We start from the raw sequence: 27359 nt of genomic DNA, 5'->3' as shown, positions 1-27359 counted from the left end.
ACCCCCATCTCTGAGCTGATCCTCTGCCCCGCGGAGGTGCTCATGACCCTTCCCCTTTCTAGTACCCCTTGTGCCAACCAGGAGGGCTGTGTCTGGGGCTCCGCCTCTGCCCTATCGCCCACCCGGCGGCTGGGCGCAGCCCTGCATCCCCGAAGAGCCCACCGGCCTGTTTCCGCCGGCGCCGGGCTGGCACAGGACCTGCAGCGGGGAGCAGTCCCAGTGGACCAGCAGCGGTGAGCTTTCGGACTCGGCGCCAATCCGCCCTTCGGAGAGGCGGCCGACGGCATCTGTGTCTTATGCCTGTGCCCCTCATCTGTGTTGGCTGCCGCCGGCGAGGGCGACCACGTGTCTGGCTGTCGAGTCTTGCCGTGTTCGGTGTGTGGCTGGTTCCCGCCCGGAGTCTGAGACCCGCACGAGGGTGTGGAACCAGATGCTTCGCTTGCGTCCTCCAGTGCCCCGAGCGGGGCACCCGGGGCTCCCGAGGGCCCGCGATGCCGACATGGTCCCTCCCGTGAGCCAGGGCAAACCGTGGTGTTGCCCTGAGACCCGGGCCTCCACCCTGGCCGCATAGCTGCTCTGCGAGCACATCGTAAAGACTGACGATGTCAGGCCTGCCATGCCCCGTAGGGACAGGGCCGAGCCCACTCGGTGCCCGCTGCTCTCTTCCCGCCGTGTTCCCACCGCAAGAGGCCAGCGCGGTGCAGTGGGGTCGTCTTGAGGCCTGAGAGTCTCAGCTGCTGGGCCCGCGGCCCGGGACGGGCAGGGAGCGTGTGCGGGCCCCGCGCCACCACCACAGGGATTGCGGGGGGCCCTCCCAGCCTCCGGAGCCGCGCGGTCTGGGGTGGTAGCGAGCCCAGGGCTGCCCTCCTTGCTGCTCCGAGCTCGGGCCTCGATGGGGCTGCACGGTGGAAGGGGGCGTGGGGCGGTGGCCAGAGAGACCAAGCTGCTCGTACAGAGAGGAGGGAGATTGCGGCTGTTTCGTCCCCTCTGAGGTACCCTGAGCTTTCGTGCATGGATGCAGGCGGCTCTGGACCGATGGACGGTTTCTTCTCTCGCGTCACAAACGGAGTACCTGTGGGCTGAGTGAACACGTTTCAATCGCTGCTCAGCCGTCCGGACCCGGGACTTTAACTACAAAGGGCAGCCCTGAGTCGTGGGGGCACTGACCGTAGTGTGGCTTCCCTGTCTCATGGGGCCAGGACCGAGGTCTGTACCTTCCCAGACCACCTCGTGGCCCGTGAAGATGCGGGACCAGCTTCTATGGTCCACTGAGGCAGGACTGGACGCCCCTCGACCTGCCTTGCCGGCTTTTCTGCTGTGTGGCCCAAAGAGGTGTGTGCTTCGCAGGACCCCTCCAGGACCTCCAGGGAGGGAAAGAAGGAGGCGCATGTCCTCGGAGTCTCCTGACCAAGGGTCTCCCTGACCTGGCAGACTGGCCCCAGAACACACAAATGTGCACATGGACACCCTCACGCATTGATTCCTGGAGCCCGTCCGTCTGTCCTCAAGCCCTGATTCAGCCCTGTGTTCACTGACCCTCCGCCCTGGGGCAGCCCTTGCTCCTGGAGGGGCGCAGATGCCTTGTGTGGGGGAGTCTGGGAAGGTCAGAACCTCATGTTCGCTGAAGGGCGGATCCCATGTGGGAGGGTAGGTGCCGTGTGTGCTGGGGTCGAGGAGGGACAGCACCCTACACCATGCAGAAGGGATGTGCCCAGGAAGGCTTACAGCTCGGGGTATGCAAGCTGCCCCCCCCCCACTCAGAGGGCGGACGTCCTGTTTTAGGCAGAGCTTCTACAGGCCCCCGTCCTCACCTAACGCCCAGAACAAGCTCCCATCTGAGGACCTGATGGTTTCCTCCCCACGTCCTGATCCCTCCTCGACGTCCACAGTCTGCCCTGACCCCTTGTTCTGTCCACTGCCAGAGCTCAGCCCCAGGATTGTGGGGTAGCCGCTCTCCAGGGCAGGGACCCGGAGCAGGAGGGACGGAGGGCATGTGGGGTGTAGAGTCACCTCCACAAGGTTGCCCTGGGGGAGGCCAGGCCCTGAGACCCGAGAGGGGCCCCGGTGCCTTCCTGGCTGGGGACATCCTGTGTCCCGAAGGAAGCCATCTGCTTCCTGCTATAGGAGGGCATCCTTTTCCCTCTGCGGTTTCACACACTGTGCTGTGCTCGAACCTCCTGAGAACGTCCCTGTGGTGCTTGAACCAGCCGGTCCCCGAGATGCCACCCCCGTCACCCCTCGGTCACTTCTTCCCATGACGACTCCATCAGGCACCTTCTCCCTGGGCCAGTCTGGGCATGGAGAGACCTTGGTCCGTCCAAGGCTGGCCTGTTAGGTTGTGTGGACCCCCGCCCCGGGTTCCCAAGTGAACGTCCCCTACAGACCTGATGGCCCCTTCCAGAGCGGGACAGGCTACCAGCCAGTGGCCTCCTCGTGGGAGAAGGTGCGTGACTTCAGAAGAGCAGACTCTTCCCGCACTTCCCCTCTGGGATTGTTGCATCGGCCCGCTCCTCCGTGTCCTGGCCCCGTGCCACCCTGGCTGCTTCTTGGTCCCCCACGCCCCAGTGCGTCTTCCAGGCTGCTGGCAGCCCATCCCCAGGACAGAGCTTAGGACCACCCCATTCCTGTTCCTGATGAGTCATCAGCCAAAGCTGCTGGGTTCCCCGGCGCCCAGCCGCAGGTGCCCAGCCTCGGAGGGCAGAGGTGCAGAGTTTCCCCTCAGGGAGCCCGACTCCGGGACCCAGGGTGGCCTCTGCGGGCACCGTCTCATATCCCGCAGCCTGCTGAGGCTGGGTGTCCAAGCACCGCCCCAGCTCTGCTTCCCAGGATCCCTCGTCCCCGGCAGGCTGATTCGGAACGTGAGGATGGGCCACATGCTTGTGTCCTGGGGCCGTCGTCGAGAGATGCCCGCCTCCACTCCAGAGGCCAGACGTGCAGAGTCGAGATGTCGGCAGGGTCGGCCCATCCTGGCCTCCCGCCGGCTCTGGTGTAGCCTGGCCTTGCCCGCGTGGCTCCCGTCCTGGGACGGCTGCATGTGGCCCGCTGTCTGCATCCACACCCCCTCCTTTCTCAGAGAAGGCACCGGGCTACCCTAGCCTCAAGAGCCTGCCCTAAATCCAGGATGCTCTCGACTTGAGATCCTCAGACCGATCCAGGGATTAGGATGAAGACGTGTCTTTGGAACCACATCAGCCACCGTCAAGGGCCCTCACGTGGTCACGTGACGGTCTCTTGAGACTGTGTCGTCTGCACAGCCAGGTGGCGTCAGCCTTCCGCAGCGCCGGCACGTAGTAGGGCTTCAGTAAGTGTCTGTTGAGTGAATGGCCCCTCACTGCCTGTGTCCCCTTTCCAAGCTCTCTCCTCCGCGTCTCCTCTTGAAATAAAAACCTGCTTTCCCGGCAGCTGGCCACAGGTGTCTGGGAGCAGAGCGCATGATATGGGCCCGCGAGATCGTGGACTGGAGTGTTTGCCGCGTGTTGTACCGTTTGCTCCTCCCGTGCGTGGCAGAGCCCGCAGGGCACGGGCAGAGCAGGCGTGGGCAGCGGCTTGCCCAGGGCAGTGTTCTCGGTCCTTTCACCGGGTCGCTCTAGAGCCACGCTGGGCTGGGGGTCCCTGGTGTGCTGTTGGTGAGGTCCTATGGCCCCCGTGGTCTCCGGCTCCAGCTTCTGTGGCTCGGCTCCCCAACCCCCATCCTCAAGACCTGTGAGGGTGCTGTCAGTTAGTCCAGGTCAAGGCCACCCTTCTGTCTGCTCCTGGTCTCTGCGGTGGCAGGTGGCCCACGCCGGAGGGCTTCAGCCTGTGCCCACGCGCCCTCCGTTTATTCCCGTCCGCCTCCAGAAACGTGGCGGGGGTGCTGGAGAGAACAGGACGGGGCTGTGTTTCCCCTTTGTGATCTGCATTAAATCATGATTTATAAACTACCCTGCGGTGTGAGAGAAACATTGGAAGACGGGGATATGTGTCCTAAACTTGAGGCCGGTGGCCCTCACCTCTGGGTCAGGACCCGCCGGCGATGCTAACGCGCAGAGTTTAGTTGATCAGACATTTCGTGGGGCTGGGACACCACTTAGGAGCCCCAGCACCACGGGTCAGGACTCGGGACGGAGGAGATGAGGGTAAGCCTCCCCTTTGTGCGCTCCGTGTTGGGCTGCTTGTCAGAAGGGAAATACGGTGGAAGGATCCCCAGATTCCCAGCTGGGGTCAGCGGGGAGGCAGGGTGTCAGGTCGCCTTCGATGCTGCGAGGAGAGCAGAGACCTTCCTCAAAAAGCCCCTTTAAACCATCACGTAGCCCGCGGACGGAGAGCGGCGGATCCTTTGTTTTCCGGACGCCACCATGATAGCAGGGCCCTTGGGACACCCTGATGCGGCTTTCAGGGAAGACCGGAAACAGGCTGAAAAGCAGTGAGGTGACCAACGGGCCCTCCGAGGTCGGTAGCATCCGGAAATGGACCCAGAGTGCCTATGGGTGTACGTGGGTCCCTTTAACGGAGAGATCTTGTCGGGAAACCTTCTGCTCACTGCCCGGCCAGCGTGCCCGCTGCTCTCGGCGGACCGCTGCGGCTCTTTTATTGTTCCTTTCTTTCTGAACTTTCTTCCTCTTTTAAAAAAATTAAACGCGACCTCCATTTGGTGGTTTTATTTGCCAGCGCCGAGAAAGTGAGGGTTTCCCAGCCACCGCAAGCAGCAAAGTTAATCCCTGCCGTGGAGCCCACGAGCCCACCGGGGTCTTCCAGGCTTGGCCAGCGCGGCAGGCGCGATGGCTTCTGTGGGATGGTGGTCCCCGCGGCGAGGTTGCCGGGGAGCTGGTGTCCGAAACAGTTGTGCCAGCATGAAGCGTGTGGCAGCTGAGAAGCTTTGCACTGGGACAACCTATCTTTCCCAGGGTTGGTGGTTTTGTGTTCTGTCCGGCTTTGCGGGGAGAGGCTCTGTCTGGTACGCTGAGTGGCATGGGTTGTTCCTCTTCTGCTGAACAAGGTTTGTTTTCATTCATCTTGTCCTTCCGCAGCTACGGAGAGAGAAGCGAGGGGCTTCTGTTTTCGAGAGCAGGCACACGGGGCTGGCGTGTGCGTCTGTGTCTGGCGAGCCGACGCAGGGCGACTTGGTTACCGTTGCTAGGTTTCGAGACCGCGTGTCCCTGCTTGCGCTGCTGACATGCATAGGTGATGGGCGGCTGGGGGGTGTTTTCAAACCGATTTCTGAATGTGATGTTAGTTGGGGGGGGTGTTGTAAGAGGATGTAAAACCCACGCTGGTCTTTTATTTAAAAAAATAATAATAATAGCCCCTTTGGCAGATCTCACCTGCTGTGAAATAAATCAGATTTGATTCGAAAGAAGCTTCATGACTAAAATGTGCCACTTACCGTGGACGAGACCCAGGGTCCCCTCTGGGTTTGCCCGGGGGCCCGGCAGGTCCTGGGGAGAAGCCCGGATCGGGCAGGCTGGGGTCGGCCGTGCCGAGTGTCCCCGTTACAGCCAGGCCGGCAGGGAGAGCCTTCTCCGGGAAGCCAGGCTGCTGTGTGAGCTGGAATGAGGGGGGATCCCACAGTTGTCTGGACCCCCAGAGCAAGGTGCGGAGGGAGGGAGACACGGTGAAGCCCCAGCAGAGTGTGGCCTGAGCAGACGTGAGCTCCCGGCTGCTGTCACCCGCCACGCTGACTCTGTTCCTGTGCCTCTGGCCTCTCTGGGGCCGGGGGAGCAGCCACACAGCGCGTGTCCCCGGGACTCCCTCCTGGCACCGAGCTGCGGGCCACATGGGTCTTGCTCCAGGCTGATGGCTGTCCCTCCCTTCCCGCCTGTGCAGGGCTTGCCGCTGCGGTGCTCCCCCCTCCCCCGCCCCGCTCCGCTGTGCGCCCCTCCCGCGAGAAGTGTTATCCCCAGATCCCGACACGGAGCGGACAGGCCGGGACACGCGCTAAGGGGACACCCTGTTGGGGACGGCCACAGTTCCCTGTGGGTTCTGCTGGGATGGGGTTTTTCCCGTGGCCAACATCTGGCACCGCTGTTCGGGGAAGTGGACATGGGCATCCTCTGGCCTCTGGTCTGTCCCAGAGGCTGTATTCTCCTGGAACCCAGGGACACTTGTCTTTGTCCTGGAGAGGTGCCACAGTGGTGCAAAGTCTTGATGTCCTGTGGCCTGCATGTTTCCCTGTGTGCTGTCTTTGTGGCCTGTGGGCCGTCCTGGGGCTCATCTGCATCCCCCTGTCCCCAGCAGGTTCTTGGCGAGCTCAGGCATGCTGCGGGCCTCGGAGTGGGGCCTGCGGGTGGCCGGGCCCGGGGCTGGGTCCTGCCGTGGTCACTGCCCGCAGAGGCCCCGGCTGTGCTGTCCCACACGCAGTGGACAGGTGTGGCTGCGGGACAGTGTGTCCCACGAGAGGTCCCGGCAGACCCTCCCACCTGCCCATGCGTCCACTCCTTCCCGCCCCCTGGGTTGAACTGTCCCCCAAACCTGAGCCTCTCCTGGTTCTTCACCACCTCGCCAGGGGCAGCTTGGGTCCCTAGGGCAGAGCCCCTCCCCCATCCACCCCAGCAGCAGGGTGGGAGCCGCAGGCCCTCAGCCACAGAGGTGCTGAAAAATCCCTCTCCGTGTCACACAGCCTCGTCCCCTGGTTCCCGACCACATCAGGCCTCCAGCCCCTCCGGTAGCAAGTGCCACGTCTCATCGTGGGACATTTGTAGATGATGCGATCTGACACGCCCGCATCACTTATAGCAATCGGCGTGACACTCGGCATCTTACAAGAGGGGCGTGAGGCAGAGCAGAGGGGGCAGCCCCAGGGTCTGTGCTCCCGTGAGTGGGCGTCCTGAGGTGGGGAGACGTCTGGGTGACGTTGCGGAGAAAACGCGAGGCGTGCTTTCTGTCGTGGGTGAGGCCGCGCTCCCACTAAGCCGGCGAGTGTGAAAACCACACCCAAGTGTTCCACGTGGGAGCCCCTCCCGAAGCTAGTGCGCCCTATGAACAGGCCTTATGTCTGCGTGAGCATCTGGTGGACTAGACGAGTCCCCGGAGACCCCTGGGAGGACCCCCCCATCCTGCAGGAACTGGGCCTGTGCCTGGCCCTAAGCGGGAAGCTCCTCCCCGACCCCAAGTGCCCGCTGCTGGGCTCCTCGCGTGCTCCCCGGTTCTCACTGGGCACTAAACAAGGGCTCCGGGGCCCTCTGCCATGTCTGCGTGCACCCCCCCCCCCGGAGGCGTGCTGCATGGGAGGTGTGCCCCTTCTGCCCTGGGCTGGGGTGCCCGTCCCTGCTGGCCTGCTCCTCCCCCTGGGGCCCCCAGACAGCCCCCCGACCCTGCTCACACTTTCTTCCATCTGCAGCTGTGCCCCTGCTGTGGGCCCCAGAGAGGTGAGCGGGGCCCCAGAGCCCCTGGCTTTGCCGCTCCGTCCTGCTCCCCGAAGCCCTGCGTGGCCTCCTCCCCCCTCCCCTGATCCCTTAGCCTCTTGGTCTGGGTTTGGCTCTTTGCCACACCGTGCCGTTCTCCACGCGCCAAGACCATGCTTCTGATGGAGGCCTCAGGCACGAACCCGGGGTCAGCGGGAACAGGACTCTGTCCTAGGTTCCCTGCTGATGGAGAAGGTCTATGCCTGTGGGAGGGCCGGGATGGGGCTGAAGTCCCCATGAGGGGACACTAAATCCCAACAGACTGTAGAGTCTGCATGAGAGTCTGGATGGCTTCCTGGAGGAGGAGGCAATGGGTGACAAGAACAGCTAATGCAGTTTCAGGGACCGCTGATGCCCAGGTTGCCCTCTGTGCCTGTTATGGGACCACAGAGACGGCCCTGCTGGAAGGGGCACTGACAATGTCCCCAGTTCACAGATGAGGAGAACAAGGTTTCCAGCGCCCTGGAACAGATCCCGTGTTGGGGCAGAGGCAGTAACAAGGAGCTGGGGTTTGGACTGAGGCCCCTGGTCACAGAGCCACCCTTTCTGTGTGATGCTGTCCTGAGCCCCTGTGCCTCTCGTAGCCACCTGTCGTGCCCAGGTCCCCCCGAGGCGTCAGACAAGCACACCTGCTCTCGTCCCTGTTGGAGTGCGGTTCTCCAGACATGGGGGTTGAGCAGGAGCTCCCCTCCCGTGCGCCCCAGCGCTGGGCCGTTGGCACCCAGCCCCGAGGAGGCCCTCCCGTGGGTGAGCCACCACCGCCTCGAGCAGGACCTTGGGGATGCCTGTCCTGCCTTCTGCCCCAGTGCCCTTGGCAGACGTTACCAGCAGGTTCTGGGTTCTGCCCAGAACGTTACCAGACCCACCTCCACACCGCCGAGCCCAGTTGCCCCAGCCCCGCTGTGCGTCCTGTAGAAGCTCGGTGTCCAGCTCCTACGGGAGTCTGCAGCAGTGGTTCCAAGACCTTCCGAGGGGAGCAGCCTGGGGCCACTGCCATGGTGGTCTTTCTCTCTGAGCCCTTTTGTCCAGGAAGACCAGTGTCCCCTTGCTCCGAGAGGAGCAGTCATCTGTGGCTTATAGGATGCAGAATAGGAGGGCTCCCCCGCTCCCCCACAGGCCCGCACATCCCCTGGGCTTCCCAGCTCTGCCCACGGAGGCTCCCTTGCACACTGGAACTCAACCTTTCCTCCCCGTCCTCATTCTCTCGCGCGCCCCTGGCCTGTCCCTGAGCTCCCATCCTTGGTGTGTCCCTCTGGGGGTGGGGGGGCCACTTTGAGGTTTTCAAAATTCTGCTTTGCAATGAGGAATTCAGTGCATTTGGACAAAGGAGCCGGTGTGGCTGAGCGAGGTCTAGAGCTCCGGAACTCTGCGCGCCCGTCACCTCACCGCTCGCAGAGAGAGTCTGGGGGGTTTCCCGAAGAGAGGACAGTTGGCTCCTTGGACGTTAGCCACTGTTGTAGGATGTGTCTCCACCCCCAGCCTTCTTGGTGAAAGCTCTAGAATCCCGAAGGTGTTTTTAGAAGGAATTGTGTTCTGGGGGTGACAGTTGGTGACCCCAGGGGAACCCGGACTGAGTGTGAAGGAACCCAGCATCGCCTGTCAGGCCGCCCCGTGGATTCTGCAGCTCCCCTGAGCCCGAGCAGCGCCGGGGCCCGCGCCGCTCGGCCAGACACTGGTCAGCACGTCCCCACGCTGGCCTGGTGGGAAGGCACCGGATCCGAGGGGCAGGGCTCTTACGGGGCAGCTCTTCCCACCTCGCGGGGACAAAGAACCTAAAACCCCGAGTGCCCGGCCCCGCTAAGACTGCGTCACTTCAGGTGGCCGGTGGGGGCCCTGCAAGCGCTCTGGTTCTCCGGCTTCTCTTTCCCCAGCCCCTTCCGTGCAGCCCGTCAGCGGCTGTGCCATCTGCTTACTGGGCCTGGGTTCCCGCTGCGCCCTTCCCAGAGCACCTTTGCCCCCGACTCCCCACCTTTCCTTAAAGAGCCGTGCGGTTCTTCCACTGGCTTTCCTTACCGCCGCCCCCCACCCTGCCCCAGGAGCCTCGGCCATCCCGTTCCTTTCCTCAGTCAGAGTAGTGGCTCGTTTCCCAGAAATTGGGGTGCACTGTTTATCCCCTGGGCTGGATGGGGCACTCTGGACCCCAAGCTCTGTGTCCTCCCTGCCCCCACACCCGGCGCTCCCCGCTCTGGGACCGTGGGTTTTACTGGAGGGCCACACACTGGGTACTTAGTAAGGAAGGACGGGACAGGCGGAAACCCCTGCGAGAAACTCCGGGGGGCGGCAGCGTCACCAATGTCTGCCTACCCCCCAGATGCCAGAGCTTCCCAGCGACAGCGCGGGGACGCGTTTGGGCCCCACGGCGGCCCCTCCCCTGTGACCTTCGGCGGTGGCATCTCTGAACCGTGGCAGGACCCCTCACGAGGCCTGGGTTCGGCCAGTGTCCCGAAGCCAGGAGGCAGCGTCCCTACCTGGCGTCCGGCCGAGGACCCCATTAGCTCTCGGGGAGCCTGGCGCTTAGGGAAGGGCACGCACCCCAAGGAGTTCTCATTGTCGTTGCGTAGAGTGACAGCAGCAAGCAGAGTCCGGAGATGGTCGTAGACATCTTAATTTTCGTTAACACACCAGGGCAGCCGGGTCGTAGAACCTCAGAATAAAGCATTTAGCCAAGCTCCAGAAGGACCCACGTTCCTGTCTCCCAACCTGGCATCTGTCCAGATCTCACCAGCCCCTCCAGACATGAGCCACGGCTGCATTCAGGGCTCAGGTTTGGTGAGGGCTGAGCCCGGAGGGAAGTCGGCGTTCCCCCCCGAAGGCTTCATGGGATGCGAGTGTCTGAGCCCCATCGGGGAGCTGAGCCCTGGGACAACGTCGCGGGTGGTACTCGGCTGAATGCAGCAAAGGTTTCTATTCTGGTTTCCAATAAGCATAAGTGGAAAGACTTTGCGGAGGGTTTTAGGCAGAGAAAGAAGGATTCGTACACGTGTGCGCACCAGTGCTGCCGATTTTAGCCGAGCCGGAAGGGACCCATCGAGGAGCTGAAGCGGCAGCGGGTGACGGAAGCGAGGCAGGAGAAGATGGAGCCCTCTGGTCTGGGCTTGCCCGTGATGAGGCTTAGGTCCTCTCCGGCTGGGTCCAGGCACAAAACGTAGACACTGATGGACACTCCTGTGTCTGAGGCCACTGGCTGACTGGCAAAGCCACCAAGAAGGGGGCACCTCCAGGGAAAGCACAGGAAAGAGCCCCAGACCCTGGGGAGGTCCATCGGGGTCTCCTGAGGTGAAGCTGGGAAGGCATCGGAGGGCACAGCTTGTGACCCGAAGGGGCAGCATCCCACCAGAGCTGGGGCAAGGAGCCCAGACCCTCCCCTGCAGAGCAGGGCCGTGCGCTCGTCCTGCAGCCGGCAGGAGGGAGCAGAAGGACGGGTGGCAAAGGCTGGCGGACACGGCGGACGGACACGGTAGACGGACGCGGTAGACGGCTGCTCGAGGAATTGCTCTCGGGCATCTCGGCAGCTTACCCAGGGTCACGCCCTGCCCGCGGGTGTGAGGTCGGGGTTCGGGCACAGGTGTCCTGCTTCTGGCCTGTGCATCCTGTCCTCTGCTTTCGCGCACAGCCGTCCAGCTAAGAGAAGACCGATTCGACGGGGATGTGCTCCAGAGGGGAACCATTTTAAGAAATCCGCCTTTTGCTCCTTTTGTTCGGAATTACCAGTATTCTCTTCGGTGCGTGGTATAGAAATTGAAATACTGCTGAGGGGGAGATAAGATTGTGCAGCCGGGGGCAGGCACGCGGTATTTGGTCATTTCCCGCCGGGGGCCACGCTGGTTCCGGCTGTTAGGATCGCTCTGGGTTCTGAGCCGCTCAGCCTTCCGGACGGCCTGCAGACACACGGCTTTCCTTCTTGCGCCAAGAGCTACTGGGAGCGGGGAGGGTCCGGGTCCTTCTGGGTGTCTCCAGGGCCTGGGGAGCGACGGCCTTGGTCCGTGTCTAGACGTACCAAGCTAAGAGGCAGTCATGGTGTGAGGGTGGCCACCGGAACGGGGTGACCCGCCTCTAGACGCCGTCTTCACTGGTTTGTCTCAGATGTCCCCGCGGTCGCACAGACTTGGGCCTGGCTGTGGCTGGAAACAAGGTCACGGGTGAACCGCCTAGCAGAGCCTGGCGCGGGGCGGGCATCCTGTGGGCGGCGAGCGAGACCTCCAGGCGTATGTATTCCTCCTTCTGCCAAAAGCAACCTTCGTGTTGAAGCCAAGCCTCCCGCCCCCCGTGGACTGTGCCGCCTCTCTGCTGGCCGGCCCGTGTCGCGGAGGCCCATGTGCGAGGACTGGCCGGTGTCGCGGAGGACTGTGTGTGAGCACGCTGGCGCAGGCCACAGTGCTGGGAACTACCCTGTTCTCTCTTCTCCCCGGGGTGGCCATGTAGAATCTTAATCCCATGAGATACGGATGAGCAGCGGCAGAGCCGTTCATGAGCCGGCGGAGGCGGGGAAATCGGGAGCGTCTCTGCATTGGGTTTGCTCCTTTATAGGAAGCGAGGCTGCTGCAGGCTCTGCCCTCCGTCGGGAAAAGAGAGATGCCCCAGGCGGCTCTGCCCGGCGGCTCTCGGGGACCAGCCCCTGCCGCCTCCCTGAGCCACTGGCTGAAGCGCTGGGAACCCTGTCCGCCTTTGGCCTTGAACCCTGCTTGTCTGCCTCCGCGTTTTGCTCCCATTAGCAGTGGCTCCCGCCATTGCGTCCTCCTGTCTCTGAGCAGACACCGTCCCCGAGAGCCTTGTCAGCTGTTGGCACGCGTTCCTCCTTCTGGTGCTCACCACTTTTGTCAGAGAATGTGAACGTGTTCGAGGCAAATTTTATCAAACTCATTTAAAAGTAAAGCTCGTGGCTTCGTGTCTCAGAATAGTGGCTGACGGGTGGGATCCCACGGTTGCCATGGCAACCGCTCTTTGTCTGGGGAGCCGGGCATTCTCCTGGGAAGTGGGTCGGTCCAGACTGCAGCTTTCACCTGACTCGGGGGCTCCCCATTCAGTGGACGTGGGGGTGGTCCCCGCTTCTCTCCTTTCTGTGGGCGCCGGTGACCCCCTCCAGCCTTCCTAACGGCTTGGGCTGAACGGGGTGTGTGGAGTTAAGGCGTATGCAGGGGGCACCAGCAATGGGGCTGTGCCCACCCTGCCCCGAGGAGTGGGGTTTTCAGGGTCTCATGGGATCCTCCTGTTCGGTCAACCAGGAGGTCCCAAGCTCTTTGCCAGCCCCAGGCGTGGCCCCCGCTGTCAGCACCGAGCAGAGGAGCTTCGTGACTGTTCGCGGGCACGAGGTGACAGTTGCTCCCAACCACCTTTAGCTGGCCAGACTGGGAATGGAGGGGTCATCCGCAGGTGGCATGAGGCAGGGGTCTCTCCTCTCTCTGTGCGGCCATGTGGCATGCGGTGCCCTGCGTGCCCTTCCAGGAAGGACCCTGGTCCCCCCTCCTCCTCCACACGCCGCCCCCCACAGCCTCTCCCGTGTCCCTCCTCACCACACTCATATCTGTTCTCCCCTCCCCCCGTGCCCGTCCCCGCCGCTAACTGTCACAGTGCCCATGCTCTCTCCCCTCCCCACGCGCAGAACCCGTCAGCCGACCTGACGGCCTGCAGACAGACGCGCGATCCGTACCCTCGATTCGGAAAAGGATTTCAAAAGCAAAAGCTTTTTCATAATTCATGGGCCGTCAGACGTGACCTGAACCGATTTGAATCTATTTATAGTCTTTATTTATCCTACTTAGTGCGATCAAGCCCGTGTCCCCTGCAGGAGTCCTCCTGGGACTGGTTACAGGACCCTTCGAGGCCCACCGACTGCGTGAGGCCCCACGCACCCCTGCCCCGTGTTCCTGCCGCAAAGGCAGGCCACTCGAGAGCACCGGCACAGCCCCGGCCCCCTGGCTTTCCGAGACGGTGCCGGGCTCTGCGTTCCTTCAGTGAACGAAAGGTTCTGCACCTGAAAATCACCCCAGGTCTACCTCTTCCGTGTTGCAAAGGGTCCTTTCACGGTGGTGCTGCCGGCGGGATGGAAGCATCTTTGTTGTGATCATTAATGGGAATCCTACGCAGAACTGCAGATGCCTTCAGAGCATCTTCCAGTTACGTTCAGGCAAGGACTTACCTCCGTGAGGGCACGTCCCCGGCCCTCTCCTGCCCCCACGCTGGCCCCCGTTCCCAGTAACCCCACAGGGCCCCAGGAGCGGCCGGAGTGGCCTGGCTTTGCCATCGTTGGGGATTCTTTTCTTCCGAGCAGGTGCGCGTTGTATTTACTCCTACGTCCCTTTGCCTGTCTCTTCCTGCCTCACTCATCCGGCAAGCATGTTGGGGGTGCAGCGGGGTGCGGCTGGGGGGCACAGGGGTGAGGCTGCTGGGACTCACAGCCTTCGTGAGGGACAGACATGGACTCGGTGTGAGAAGGGTGTCCCCGGAGAGTCGGACCCTGGCATCTCAGCGAGGGGTTGCGTGGCTGCCCGGGGCCTGCTGTGTCCTTGTGCCGCTCTCTGTCCGGCCCCCTCCTCCACACCCCTGCTTGCAGAACTCTCCCGTCAGCCCTGCTTGGAGCCTCGGACCTCAGACCCACTTCTCGCCCCAAGGAAGGACTCTGCTCACGAGCACGTGTGGAGCCCCGGGGGCAGGGCCGGTGGGGCGCCCCCACGGAGTCCCGCGTCCCGCGGCCTGGCTGGACAGTGAGGTCCGCCCAGAGCTCCCGTCCTCACAGCGCACTGACCGTGACCGGGGTGAGCCACCTGATCTTGGCAGCCTGACGGGGGCGGATAACCGCAGGCCAGTGCTTCCCCTGCCCCCCAACCTGCAGATACGGGTCGCAGGGATTCCTGCTGCTCTAGAGGCCGGGGCTAGGCTGTGGGGTTCTGTAGCGTGTGGGTCAGCCGCCGTCCCACACACTAAGGAGTGGGGCTCCTTTGCTTGGTGCTTCGGGGGACTTAAACCACAGGCGTTTATTCTCTGTGTGGTCCTGGAGGGCAAAGTCCAGGATGTAGGTGTGGGCAGAGCGAGTTCCTCCCCCGTGTCCCCACAGGGTGGTCCCTCCGTGCGTATCTGTGTCCTGATGTCCTCTTCATTAAGGACCCCAGTCACATGGGATCAGGGTCCCCCAGTGACCTCATGTTACCTTAATCACCTCCATAAAGGCCCCGTCTCCAAATATGGCCACATTTGTAGCTTCTGGGGATTAGGGGTTCAGTGGATAAACTCCAGGGGGACACGGTTCAGCCAGTCATGCTTGATGCCCACCTGGCCTCGGCCTCTGCCTTTGGGAGGCCCCCACCCCGGCTGGCAGCCCCGGGGCGCCGGCCCTTAGGGTCCGAGTCAGGCAGCTTTGTGGAAGGGGCCCCCATCCTGATGTGACGAGCCAGACCCAGAGTTGGCACAGGTCGTTGCTGTGAGGTTTCACTTGTCCTCCGGGTGTGTCGATGGCACCCACACAACCAGGGGCGGGCACAGCATGCAGCTCCCCGCATAGGCTCCGGGCACAGACCCTGGAGCCCATTTTCTCAGTTTGCATCTTGGCTCTGCCGTTGACGGGCTGTGTGACTCTAGACAAGTTCCTTAAGCTCTCTGTTGCCTTCTTTGTATCACAGGATAAATGTCAGTCTTTCAGCTGGTTGTGTTTGTGGTGAGGATTACCTGCTGGCTTGATGCCGTGGTGCCAGAGGGAGTCGACGTTGTTCGAGTTTTATCTCGGCTTCACAGAGGCAGAAACTGAGTTTGGGGAGTTTACGTGACTTGGCTGACTTGTACAGGTGCAGGGTGGGGGCCCAGGTTTGTCTGAGAATAAAGAGTAACGCAGTGGGTCATGTGTGCACATCCTCCCGACCCCGAGCAGGTGGGATCCTCCCGTGAGCCCCACCCTCTCCCCTCCCCGCTCCCCGCCACTCCCCTGCAAGGCTGCGGCCAGTCCGTCGAAACTGAAAACCCAGTCTTCACGGGGGAGGGAGAGCTCCTCCTGTTCTGCTTCCTCTTGGTGTCATTGGTGAGGTTACCAGACGCAAGGGAGTGGACACGGCCTGGGTGGTCCCAGGGCGCACTCCGGCTGCTTTCCACTCAGCCGATCGCCCCACAGAGACACGGATTGGCTTCCAGGGAGGCCGTAGCGGCTGGTAGAACTCAGTGCTGACAAGCCCGCCGGTGCGGGAAACCCAGACGATGACCAGCCGTCTAACCCCTGAAGCCCGCCGGCCAGGTCCCTGGGGTGCTGGTGCTCTGCACTCGGTGCCCCTCCTGGGAGATGTCACGGAGGTGTAGGCAATGAGGTCCAAGTCGCAGAATGTCGTCACGGAATAGAGACCCTGCTGCTGAGTGGACATCACCGGTAGGTGAACGGCTGGCCCTGCGCTGGGTGGCACGGACCGTCCTCCAAGCGGCCCAGGCAGCATTTATGACCCGTGGGCCATGAACGAGCAGCCTGGTGGCTCTGTGTCCCGCTCCGGCCTCTGCCGGCTCGTGCCCCTCCTGCAGCTGGGCGCTCACGGCCGCCCTCCTGTCCCTCCACGGCTGGAATCCTGGCCCAGCGCCCAGAGCCTGCTCTCAGCTCTGCCCCACACATGGAAACCCCCTCCACTGTATTCTCCACCTGTTCTGGATTCTACCCGGAAAGCAGGTCCCTGCGCTCTGCCCCTCCCCCTCCCAGGTCCCTTCCTGTCCAGGCAGCACTGGGACACAGACTGGAGCCCGACGTCAGCCACCTCGTCCCCGGCAGGGTCTGGGAGCGTGCAGGTGGGGAGCCCCTTCCCCGTGCCCGCCCCTCCCGTCGAGCGCACGTGGTCGGGTTCAGGTCCCTCGGGGCCACACGCTCCCGCTTCCCCTCGGGGGGGTCCCACAGGCCGTTACTCACATGGCCTCTGGCTGCCCTGAGACCCAGCTCCCAGCGTCTGTATCTCCGGGAGGAGCCAGGGCGAGGGAACCCCAGCAAGGCCGCCAACGGGCCCTTCTTCCCGACCTAGCGACGCCCCCGGGCTGGCTCCTGCAGCACCTCTTCCCCAGGGCAGGGGGGCCTGTCGCCTGCATGGTCGTCCCCTGTGCCGTGGGAGGCCGCAGGCCCTGGGACCACCTCCGAGAAGGTTTCCCTGAGGATGCACCATGGGGTCCCCCAGGGTCAACAGTCCCGCCCCCCGGAGCGCGAGTCCCCCAGCTCTGCGGGTGTCGTGGCCTTCCTGGCAGCACGGAACTCAGCCCTCGCCCGGTGAGCGGGTTCCTGCCACAGGCCAGAGCCCCAGACTGCCCAGTTGGAGCTGGCCGTCCCCGAGGAAGGAGTCAGAGGGTCATTGTGCAGGAAAAGAGGACATTAGGCGGAGGTGGAAGGGATGAATGGCGTGGGGCCATGTGCCTCGCCACGTTGGCCCAGAGTGCCGACCCTGGCTAGTGGGAGCAGCTTGGGGGCTCCGCTCTCCCCTCCCAGGGGGCACACTGTCCTTTGGGCGAGAGCTGTGTGCTGAGTCGTGCCCGGCAGCTGGGCTCACACTCTGCCAGCAAGACCCACAAAATCTCCGGCAGAAACAGGTCTTCAGTAACAGTCACATTGTCCCATGTGTTTGTGGCCTTGTTTGGCTCTGGCTCCTTGCAGGAACTATAAGACAAGTCATTCTTGCTGAAACGCCACTTGTGATTTTGTGGTCCCCCATGTGCCTACGGCGCGTTCCCCAGATCTGTCCGGCAATGGCAGACCTGGGTGTGTGCACTACGGACGAGTGCAGCAAGGTGCCGTTGGGGAAATCAGCAGACAGGACGCCTCCAGTCGCTTCGTAGCCAAATGTTCCTTCCTGCGTGGTTCCCGGTCTGGTTGCCCGCCTCGGTCTGGCCGCGGGTCTGGTGACCCTGTGGCAGCCTCAGCCTTGGAGTGCAAACTACGTAGTTTCCAAACTGAGGGCTGGGGCTCCTGCCCGCCTCCTCTGTCTCCGCTCCTCCAAAGCCTTCTTTCCCCAGCTGGTGCCAGAAGGGAGCCACGGGATGTATTCCCAGGTCGAATTCTGCTCCTGCTTTCCAGGTAGCAGGAAGCAGCAGCTCTGCTGTCCGGGGTTAGTGCCAGGGTTTCTCCAGGACGGTGTAGACCGGAGGCGTCTGGTGCCCAGGCCGCACCCTTGGGATGTGTGCAGCAGAGGCGAATCTGGGAGGCAGGGGCCACCCAGGCCCTTCCGACAGGGCCCAGGATTTGTGTCGAGTGTGCTGACCGCTGCAGGAGCCCAGGGACCGTGGGGAACCTGCCTGCCGCACCCCCGTAGCCGCAGAGACAGAGCCGGGGTGAAGCAGCTGCTGCTGGGGAGCCGCGCTGAGACGGGGACCACGGATCCTTGGGGGCGGGGCGGCCCCTGGCCCAGGGCAGCTGCTCAGGTTCCGAGAAAGAATGAGCAAGGGAGTGAGCTCGGCGCACTCTGGGGCGCATTGGGAGAGACCGTGACCCGGTTCTGAGCTGGAAGAAAATCCCTTCTCGTCCAGCCGCGTTGGGAGGCTGTGCCGGCCGTCTCCAAGGGGCTTGGGGGCATGCCTCAAGATGCGCCCTGTCCTCCCCGGTGTCCCCACCTGTGGCTGAGGCAGGCAGAGCTGTGGGGGAGCAACCAGCCCCCCAGGGAGCAGGTGGCCGGCCAGGCACGGGACGGGGCACGGCAGGTCATTTAGGAGCGCCCCGAGTTCCACAAGCCGTGAAGCTGAGCGGAAAGGGGGCTCAGGAGGAGAGGAAGCCCCGGGACTTTGTGCTCCAGCAGCTTCCGGCCACGGTCCCTGCGCGCACAGCTCCCCGTGTGGCTGGGAGGTCCTTCGCTTTTTCAGTGGGGTTTTAGTTGTCTTGCTGGTTACTTATTTTGAGGATGATAAAGTAGCAAATTAATTGTAACAAACTTATTCCCTTCTGTTTATTGTATTTAATACGAGTCCTTTCCATTCAGTTTGTTTAAATTATTTTAATAAGTTATTCTCATCAAAATTAAAAATAAAAAGCAAGACATTTGCAGAGGAGTGAACAGGGGCACTTGCTACATTGTTACAGGGACATGGGGACGGGGACAGCAGCTGGGGGTAGAAATGCCAGACTTTGGGAAAGGTAGGGCTCCCACTCCAGACCTCACCTTTGCTGGGTGGCCTGGCGCGGTCACTAAGTGTCGGGAACACAAACTCTGCGGGGTCATGGGGGAGTGAGGGAGCCCCTCCTCAGAGCTGGGCGCAATGCAGGCAGCCCCCGGACAATGTCTGTGCTTCCTCAGGGAGGGCCACCCTAGCCCGCGCAGCTGCCGCCCGAGTTCACTTACTTGCAGATAAAGTAGTCACACAGGCCGCGGTGCTCTCCCTGTGTCCCTTCGGAACAGGGACGTCCGTGGACGCGCACTGTAGCGTCTTCATCGTTGTGATGTCCAGTTCGGCGCCCACCTTCCTGTTTCTTGGCGTCCCTGCACGCCCGCCCTGGGATTAGAATTAAATCTCCCGGGGCGCCCGAGGTGGGTCTGTGGTCAGACACCCCAGCCATCCCCGGCCTCTCAGGGGCTGCACAGGGGGTTGTCCTCACTCAGCTGCCATAGCAGAAAACCCTAGGTGGGGTGGCTTACAACCAGAAGCCTCCTCTCCGCTCTGGAGACCGTCGTGGGTGCCGTCGCGGTCCGGCTGTCTTCCCGACGTGCACACGACGGACCTCCTAATAAGGGGGCCACATCCATTCATGACGGCTGGACCCGCAGGGCCGCATCACCTTCAGAAGCCCCGTCTCCAGAGACCATCCTAACGGGACTGGGGTTTCAAGGCAGGGATTTGGGGGAACCCGGTCAGCTCCTTGCAGGGACAGAGACCCTCCCCTGAGCAGCTGGCTGTACCTTGAGAATTCCCCAGGTCACGGGCGGCCTTGCCCAGGACAATTCTCATCGAGCTCAGCTCGCTCACCTGATGGCGAGGACGGGGGGCCGGGGCCACCGTCCCTTCCCCATGGACCTTGCCGAGCACACGGTGGCCATCCCCAAAGTCTGCAAACGTGCACGTGCTCAAGACCTTCTGCAGCCTGGTTCTTTCTTACCGTCGTCTGCTGTTTCGGGTTTTGCCCCGACAAGGCCTGTCTTCCCCGTCTTCCTCCCCGCTCTCCCCCCCCAACCCCCACTCTCCCCGCATCCCCAGTTCTGCGCTGCACGTGGCAGGAATCCCAGCAGGGTTGCCACAGCAACAGAGCTTTTACTTTCCCAGCGCGGCAGGCCCCTTGGAGGTACCTGTCCCCTGGGCCTTCTCTGGGATGAAAGCCGGAGGGCGGTGGTGATGTCTGGACGTGATGTTGGCCTTGCTGGGGTGCCAGGACGGGGCGAGGGTGGGAGGCGGTGCCTCTTCCCTGTGGTTCCGTACGTTACTTGTGAGGGCTGCCCGCGCAGAGTACCACAGACGGACACAGCACACACGTCCGTCCGCAGTCCTGGCGGCTGGAAGTCTGTGATGTGGGTGTCCGCAGGGCTGGGTCCTCCTGAGGCTGGCGAGGACGGGCCGATTCCACGCTGGTGCTTGGCTTGCAAGGTCGTCCTCTCTCTGCGTATTTGTCCACGTCTAGATCTCCTTTCCTTGCAAGGACATCTGTCGTACTAGATGAAGGCCCACTTTCATGAGCATGTCTTAACTTGGCTACCTTCCTACACCCCTCCTTAACGTGGACCCTATGTCCAAACAGGGTCACATCCTGAGATGCCGGGGGTAGGGTGCCAACATATGAATTTGGGGAAGGGTACAGTTCAGTGCGTAGAGCTCCCGATGATTAGGACTGAGAGGCTAAAACTGGTGTTTGATGCCTCTTCCCCGTGGCTGCACGAGGGGCCAGAGCCAGAACAGGCGGGTGTCTGAAGGGAGCTCTCAGGTCAGGTCACTGTGTTTCCACCTGCCTGACTCCCTGAAGACTCACTGGGACCCTGAAAATGAGGCTGTGACTTTGGAGCAGGTGGACTAGCCCCAGAGGAAAGGAAAAGCCCCAAGAACTTAAGCTTTGGTAGCACGTGTGTGTGTTGGGGGTGGGGGTTCTCTGGAGGTCGGGGGACGGGACGGAGGACGCTCACAGCGCTCGGTGGGTCAGCCTGGGGCCACACCATGTGCAGGGGCACCTGGGCAAGCAGCACCGGTGGACCCAGGGCCTGGATCGGCTGAGGCAGGGACCGGGAAGGGCATCACCTATGGACTGTGTCCCAGTGGGCGGCTGACCACAGGCCACGCCCTCTTGACCCAGACCTCCATCACCTACATCAGTCCGTAAAAGATCTGTTTGCTTTTGTGTTGAAAATGTCACTTTTTGCATCTACCTCGCGTGTTCCTGTCGGATTTATCCCTGGGGTGTGACGGCATCCAGGGTTCTTCTGGGATTTCCTGGGGCTGACAAAGCCGCGGTCAAGCATCTCCGCCCGGTGTTCTGGGTGTCTTGGGAAGCGGCCTCTGCCTGCCTGTCATGGTCCTGAGCCAGTGGCTTGTCTCCCGCTGCATCTGGGGTCCTAAGGATGGGGTCTTAGCACAGTCAGCTCCATGCCCCCATTCCTCACCCGCTCACTGCACGGGAACTGGCCCCCGGCCCTGTTGTTCTTGGACCGTGAAGCTGTGTGTACACTCACTTCTGGATTCTGACCTCTGGTGCATCAGACGCCAGCCGCTGTACCCAGCTACCCACCCGGCCCCTCCGACAGGGTCCCACAGGCTTCTTACGCTGTGTGACTAATACCAAAGTCCCCAGCTTCCCAAGCACAGGATTTCTCTCTCTTTCCAATGTCCCAAGCAGGAAAACCAAGTGTCACCTATACTTCTTCCTCTTCTTTTACCCCACGTCTGGGTCATCAGCCGGTCCTGTCCTATGTCCAGTCTCTAAAATGCAGTGGTGACATCAACCCCACTGTTTTCATTGCTACTGTCTCCATTCAGGCTCATATTCTGTCATCCTATACACAGACTTGTGCAGTAGCCTCCCGGCGAGGGTCTTTGCCTCCACTCTTTCCATCCTCTGCAGTTTCCACCCCTGCAGCTAGAAGAGGCATCTTGCAAAAGAACCGTAAGTCAGATCCTGTTGCCCACTGCCTGCCCCATCTCTGCCTGGAACAACTCCTGGCCCCACACCGGGGCTAGCATCAACACCAGACTCCCAGCCTATGTGACCAGCTCTGAGCCAACTCCCCCTTCATCTCGTGCTCTCCCCCGATGCTCTCTGAGTCTCAGCTCTATCGCTGTCCCTTTGCTCCTGGACCACTGCATCCAAACTGGACTCGGACCCGGACTTCGTGATCATGGCTGCCCAGAGAGCATACGGTTACCCTCCGGGTCCCATCATTCCTGTATCCATGGGCTGATTTATCGTCTGATTCTAAGGACAGGGAGCACCTCCAGCTCATTCCCCGCCAGGGACCCTGTGCCCAGCGCACAGCGGGCCCTATGCTGAGTGGACCTCGACGCCACTCGCACACCTATTGGCCTGGGGTCTCCACCCGCTGGGTGACCACGGGGCGCGGCCCCTGCCATCTGAACCCCCGACAGCAGCAGGCAGGCTCACACCTGGCGGTGGGCGGCCACGGCTTGAACCCCGGTTCTGGGCGACACGGCTCAGCGGACGTTGCAGAAGAGGCACCTCGGGGCAGAGGCTCCCGGAACAGGCGCTCGCCGGGGCCGCTTAACCACCCATCGTCGTCGGAAGAGCGGGCTTCCCGCCAAACCAGCCGGCTGATGGGAACCAGGGTGGGACCCCCGTGTTGTGCTGCAAGTTCAGGTGCAGGTGGGGCTGGGACGGTCGTCAGAGGGCACGGCCGTGCCACCTCTCCCTCCAGAGCCTGTCTCAGCACTGCGGCGACGGAGGAGAAACATCGCTTTCCGTCTCAGTGCATGTGGGAGGCCTCGAGGTCTTCCCCGGTCTTCCGGTGTCTGTAAAGCATCCGTCCTTCGCTACCCATTTTGAAAGGATGGTTGGAGGCATAAAACCACTGGTAAATCTGGGCCCTGTTTATTCTCACGTGGAAACAAAGCCATGCCCTCCGAGCTTGTGTCCGATGGGACATTCCCGCCGCAGGGTCCACATGGTACAACGGGCAGCGGCAGGTTTATTACCCTGGGCCTGGTCAGAACGGCCGCAGCACTGAGCCCGTCAGCCTCGCGGGGCCTGTGGCCTCGGCCCATCAGCGCGTCCCTGACATGCGGCGGGACCGAGGGGCCCAGCACGTCCCCCTGCGCAGAGAGCGGGCTGAGGGACCGTGATGGGTCCCCGCCCTGGGGGCGGGGGACAGAGCGGAGCCAGACTCCGGGCTCCCGCAGGAAAGGGAGCTGGGAGCGGAGGGAATTTATAGTATGACGCGTAGATGCACAGACCCTTCTCCTTCCGTGGTTCCGCCTGCTCCCCCGCCTTGAACGCAAGCTCCGGGAGGCTGTTGCTCCTGACTTTATCCCAGGTGCCTCCCGGTGCTTGGCACCCACTAGTGCTCATTCACTGTTGGACCCGTGAAGGGAGGGAGGGGCGGGTGGGTGTGGGACCGACTGGTGGCTGGAGAGCAGCAGGGGTGGGGGAGGACGGGCCGATGGACGGAGGGAGCGAGGAGAGGCGGAGGGGGCGCGCCGGTGTTTGAGCCCGTCGAGCTGGGTTAGAGCACAGCTGCTTCTACCCAAAGTCACGACGAGAGCAAGGGGAGGAGTGAGGTGCGAAGACGGAGCCGTCCCAGCGCCCGGCACGGCCCCTCCCCCACACGTGCTCGCATGCACACCACACACCGCAGGCCACACGTGCTTGTCCTGGTCACGGAACAGGGTTATGCACCCGGGATCTCGTCTCGACGCTAGCAACCTCGTATGGCTCCCTAAAAATGGGACATGTGATTGCACGTCCATTTTCTATGTTTAGCTGGACTCTGGATTGGGGGTGTTGGTATCTCTCCGTCTACTTCTCCATCCGCCCATCCCCCGCTTCCCTGCCCCGCCCACCCACCCACCCACCCATCCATCCCACCATCCGTCCATCCATGCACTAATCTGTCCGTCCGTCCATCGCAGCATGTACTAAGTTTTTCCTGACGCTGTTGCTAGGTAGTGGTGCTACAGTGGGGGAAGGACAACTGAAATCCCAAGGGAGATGGACACCCCCCCCCCCCACCCCTGCACCATGAAATCTCAAGGCAAGCTTTGCTGCGGGCGGCACTTGTGCTGAAGTGTGTGCGGTGGAAGGGTCGGCTCTGCAGAGGTGGGGGTACAGTCCTGATCACAAGCTCTGCCGGCAGCCTGTGGTGGGGAGAGGTTTGTTTGGGAAACCCTGGGCTCCCAGGCTGGTCCTTACGGGGGTGTGAGCAGGACGGAAGTGCACAGTCCTAGGGAAGTGGAGGGACTGTTGGGCTGGAGACTGCAGCTGGGTCCCCGGAGCCTCACCGTCCAAAAGCAGCAGTCTGGGTTTTGTTCTAAACATGGTAAAAACAACGACAAAAAAAACCCTCTGAGGTTTTTAGCAGAGGCGTCACCATGATTTATATTTTCAAGAGAAGCCCCTTCACGCCGTGCAAACAGCTGCCTTGCGGAAGGCAGGGGAAGCCTGGCAGCACATGGAAGCGTCCAGGGAGACCTGGCGGCGGGCATGGGGGTGGAGAGCCGGAGCCTGCCCAGGAACCCACCTTGCTGCTTGGGCTGGGCATGCAGGGTGATGCCTGCGTCTCTGCCGAGAGCAGCTGGGCGGCTGGGGAGGGCTGAAGAAGGCCGCCGTCCTGCCTGTGGTTTTAGGTGCAATACTGGCTCGCCCGCCTACCAGACATGGTGGTGTTAGGGACTAAAGGAAGAAGCAGCCGGACCACGCCGCGTATGCAAATGTAGCGGCCATGGCTGCTGTTGTTTTCTCTGAACATGGCTGTGAATTTTGATGGCTCCATTTAAAATGCATCATGAGAGGATGGGAAGCAGATGCTCAGGACGGCTTCTGAGCAGAACTCGACTCTTCCTTGACGGAGCACAGCCTGGGTACAAGGCTTCCCCTAATTTTAGCTCCCAGCACATTTGGGCCGGGAGGAAAGCTGAGAAGCACAGGTCACGGGTGTGCTGGGATCGGAATCCTTCCGTCTCCACGCGGCGTCTGGCGACTTACCACGGGCCCTGGGAACTCCAGCTGCGGTGCCACAAGTCCAGGACGGGGCCGCAGGCGGCCACGGGGAAGCCCCACAGCCTGCGGCTTTGGTCCACCGGGGCTCCCGGGGGGTCCGCTCTGCGAGACGACGCGGGGCACACGCTGGCCCCGCACGCGCCGAGGCCCCACTTCCTGCCGTCGTGCCCTTGATCCCACCTTTAGCCCAAGGGACGGGACCTCTGAGCTCGCCGTGAAGTTATGCCCTGGTGTCTTTTCGGGAAAGCACGATGACCGAAAGTCATCTCTCCGGCCACGTGCTAAGGCTGTTCTGAGCCACAGGCTCTCAGCAGTGCCCCCAGCAGGTCCCAAACCTCTGGGACTCCTCTCCCTGCCCTGCAGCTTGGCAGCCTGAGCAGCGGGCACAGGGCTCCGGGGTGGACTGATGTGGTACGGATGACGGAGTGGACCATGGGACTCATTAGTCCACCAATCGTGAAACGGGGCGTCCGGAAGTCCCTGTGAGGCTGGAGTGGGGCGAGGGGCTCTGGGGGCCAGGCGGACCCACGTGAGTGTGTGGATCCCGGCACCACCACTGGCTTACTGGGTGGATGTTCTAAGCTCTCTGAAGCTCTGTGATACAACGACACGGGAATCAGAGTCCTCCTTATATGGTTGCTTCAAAGTAAATAATACATCCAGAAGGGTCACAGACTTACTGTGCAGAGGCAGGGAAATGGGTGAGGCCCGCCAAACAGAGTGCAGTCTTATCTTTAAAGACACACCTGGTCTGCCTTTTTACTCTTCTGAAAGAGACATGGAAAAAAGCATCTTTCCCTTTCTTCCTAACCCGACAAACTATAGGGGAGCCATGAGGACCTGGAGAGCTCACTCTTTTTTGGGGGGTGGGGGGGAGTGGGCTTGGCTGTGGCCGGCAAGTGCCAGGCAGGAATGTGGGCGGGGTGCCATCACAGTCTCTAGTTGTGCAAGTGTGGCCAAAGGTACAGGCTTTGTATATGAAATATTTAAACTTGTATATGTTAGTGACTAATTAAAAAATGCTGTTTGATTTGGCCTCAGGCCACCCACTGGCAGCCTCTCTCAGGGAAATGAACATAGAGCCTGACATAAATAATACTGAAGTTTTCAAGTGCTCATCTGGCCACCAACCCAGCGGTCTGTCCATTTCATCCGTCTGTCCTCTCACGTACACGCCCCCCATTCATTGGGCCCCTCGTTCGTCTGCCCGTCGATCTGTCCATCGGTCATCCGTCCGTACACCAGCCGGCCACCAGCCATCACCGTCCCCCAGCCGGCCACCAGCCATCACCGTCCCCCAGCCGGCCACCAGCCATCACCCGTCCCCCAGCCGGCCACCAGCCATCACCGTCCCCCAGCCGGCCACCAGCCATCACCCGTCCCCCAGCCGGCCACCAGCCATCACCCGTCCCCCAGCCGGCCACCAGCCATCACCGTCCCCCAGCCGGCCACCAGCCATCCCCCAGCCGGCCAGTTGGCCATCATGCATCCATCCGTAACTCATCCACTCATCCAACCCCCAACCACCCCCCGTCCCTCCCTCCATCCAACCACCCCCAACCATCCATCTGCCCATGTACCTTCCACGCACCCGTCCACGCACCCGTCGGTCATCCAGCCGTCATCCACCATCCATGCGTCCATCCATTCATCCCCCATTCTTCCTTTCTCCTTCCCTCTATTTCTCCCCTCCCCCTTCCTTCGTTCCCCCTCATCCGCCCACCCACCCGTCTGTGGGCTCACTCCATACTTGCAGCAAGCCTATCACATGCCAGGCCCTGTGCTCAGCACTGAGGATGTGCCCTGTACCCAGATGGCAGACTTCCTGCTAGTTCTTCTTCCCACACTGACTCCCCCGAGGATGAGGGCTGCGGTGTAAACCTGGGAGTACTTTCACTCTTGCTTTTGTGGCCTCTGTGCCGTACCCAGGGGAGTATCATGAGAAGCCCTGCGCTTTCCAGCTGCTCAGAGCGCCCGGCCCGCCGCCACTGCGCTCTGCATCCTGCCCCGTCTTCCGGCCAGACTTTGATTGGATCCACGGATGAGATGTGAAAGAGCTGATTTCCCAGACCGAAATACGCCTGGTGACCAGAATGTTCCGTTCATGCTGCCAGGAAATCCGCCTGGCACACGTGTGGGGCTTACGGGGGGACAGAATGAGGAGCTGCGGGGTGAGGGCAGTCCGGGCTTGTTGGCCAGGCCCACGGCTGTGTGTCCTGAGGGCCGGCCAGGCCCCGTGCCTGCTGCCCAAGCTGTATCCGATGCAGCCCCGTCCTGGGCCTCTCAGGGGTCCCCGGCTAAAAGCCTACGGAGCCTGTGTACACGGAGGGGCCATGGAATTTTGCTCCGGTGGGCTCTGCCTCCCTGGGACCGCCTCGAGGGGTGGTAAGGTGCACCCCCGATCTCATGGGTCCTCATGAAGGTCCGTGCACACTGGGTGCTTAAAAACGCACCTGCCCCGCCGCAGGGCTCTGCACACGCTATCGCCCTCCATCCGTCATCCTCCCGTGGGGTCTGGGATTGTCGGCAGCTGGAGGAGTCGGGGATAGGCCCCAGGAGGTGGGTCACTCTTGGTCCTGGCTGGTCTGGGGATCCGGTAGGACAGTTGAGTGTGGGGGTGGGCACAGTAGGCAGGTGGGCAGGGCCAGGCTTGGGGTCCCTCCAGAGGGAGTCACGCGAGATTTACAACAGATGCCCCTCGGGGAGCCTTCATTTCGAGGGAATCTCTCTTGCCTCCTCTGGACGAGGGAGGAGAGGCCGGCTGAAGGAGGAGGTGCGCAGAGTGTCGGAGTGCTCAGGAGGACTGGCGCAGAGATGGTCGGAGTGCTCAGGAGGACTGGCGCGGAGCGTGGGGTGTGGGAGCCAGACAGGAGGGCTGTGCAGTCCTCTGTGGCCAGGGTGGGCTGCTC

At 62.2% G+C, this 27359-nt stretch overlaps 1 protein-coding gene across 12 annotated transcripts in view; it reads left to right on the top strand.

The window, feature by feature from the left end:
* Positions 1-27359, top strand: part of SHANK2 (SH3 and multiple ankyrin repeat domains 2) — a 453415-nt gene that overhangs the window by 139817 nt on the left and 286239 nt on the right. For 11 of the 12 annotated variants that reach the window (XM_082749132.1, XM_082749139.1, XM_082749141.1 and 8 more), the window contains one exon: positions 63-233. The exons of the other annotated variant lie outside the window; for it this stretch is intronic. In XM_082749132.1, coding sequence (XP_082605258.1) covers positions 63-233 — 171 coding nt within the window. The remainder of the gene's footprint in view (positions 1-62; positions 234-27359) is intronic. 12 annotated transcript variants of the gene reach the window in all.

This window comes from Mustela nivalis (assembly GCF_964662115.1).
Source record: "Mustela nivalis genome assembly, chromosome: 9".
Classification (NCBI taxonomy): domain Eukaryota; kingdom Metazoa; phylum Chordata; class Mammalia; order Carnivora; family Mustelidae; genus Mustela; species Mustela nivalis.
This window is presented reverse-complemented; position numbering and strand designations above follow the sequence as displayed.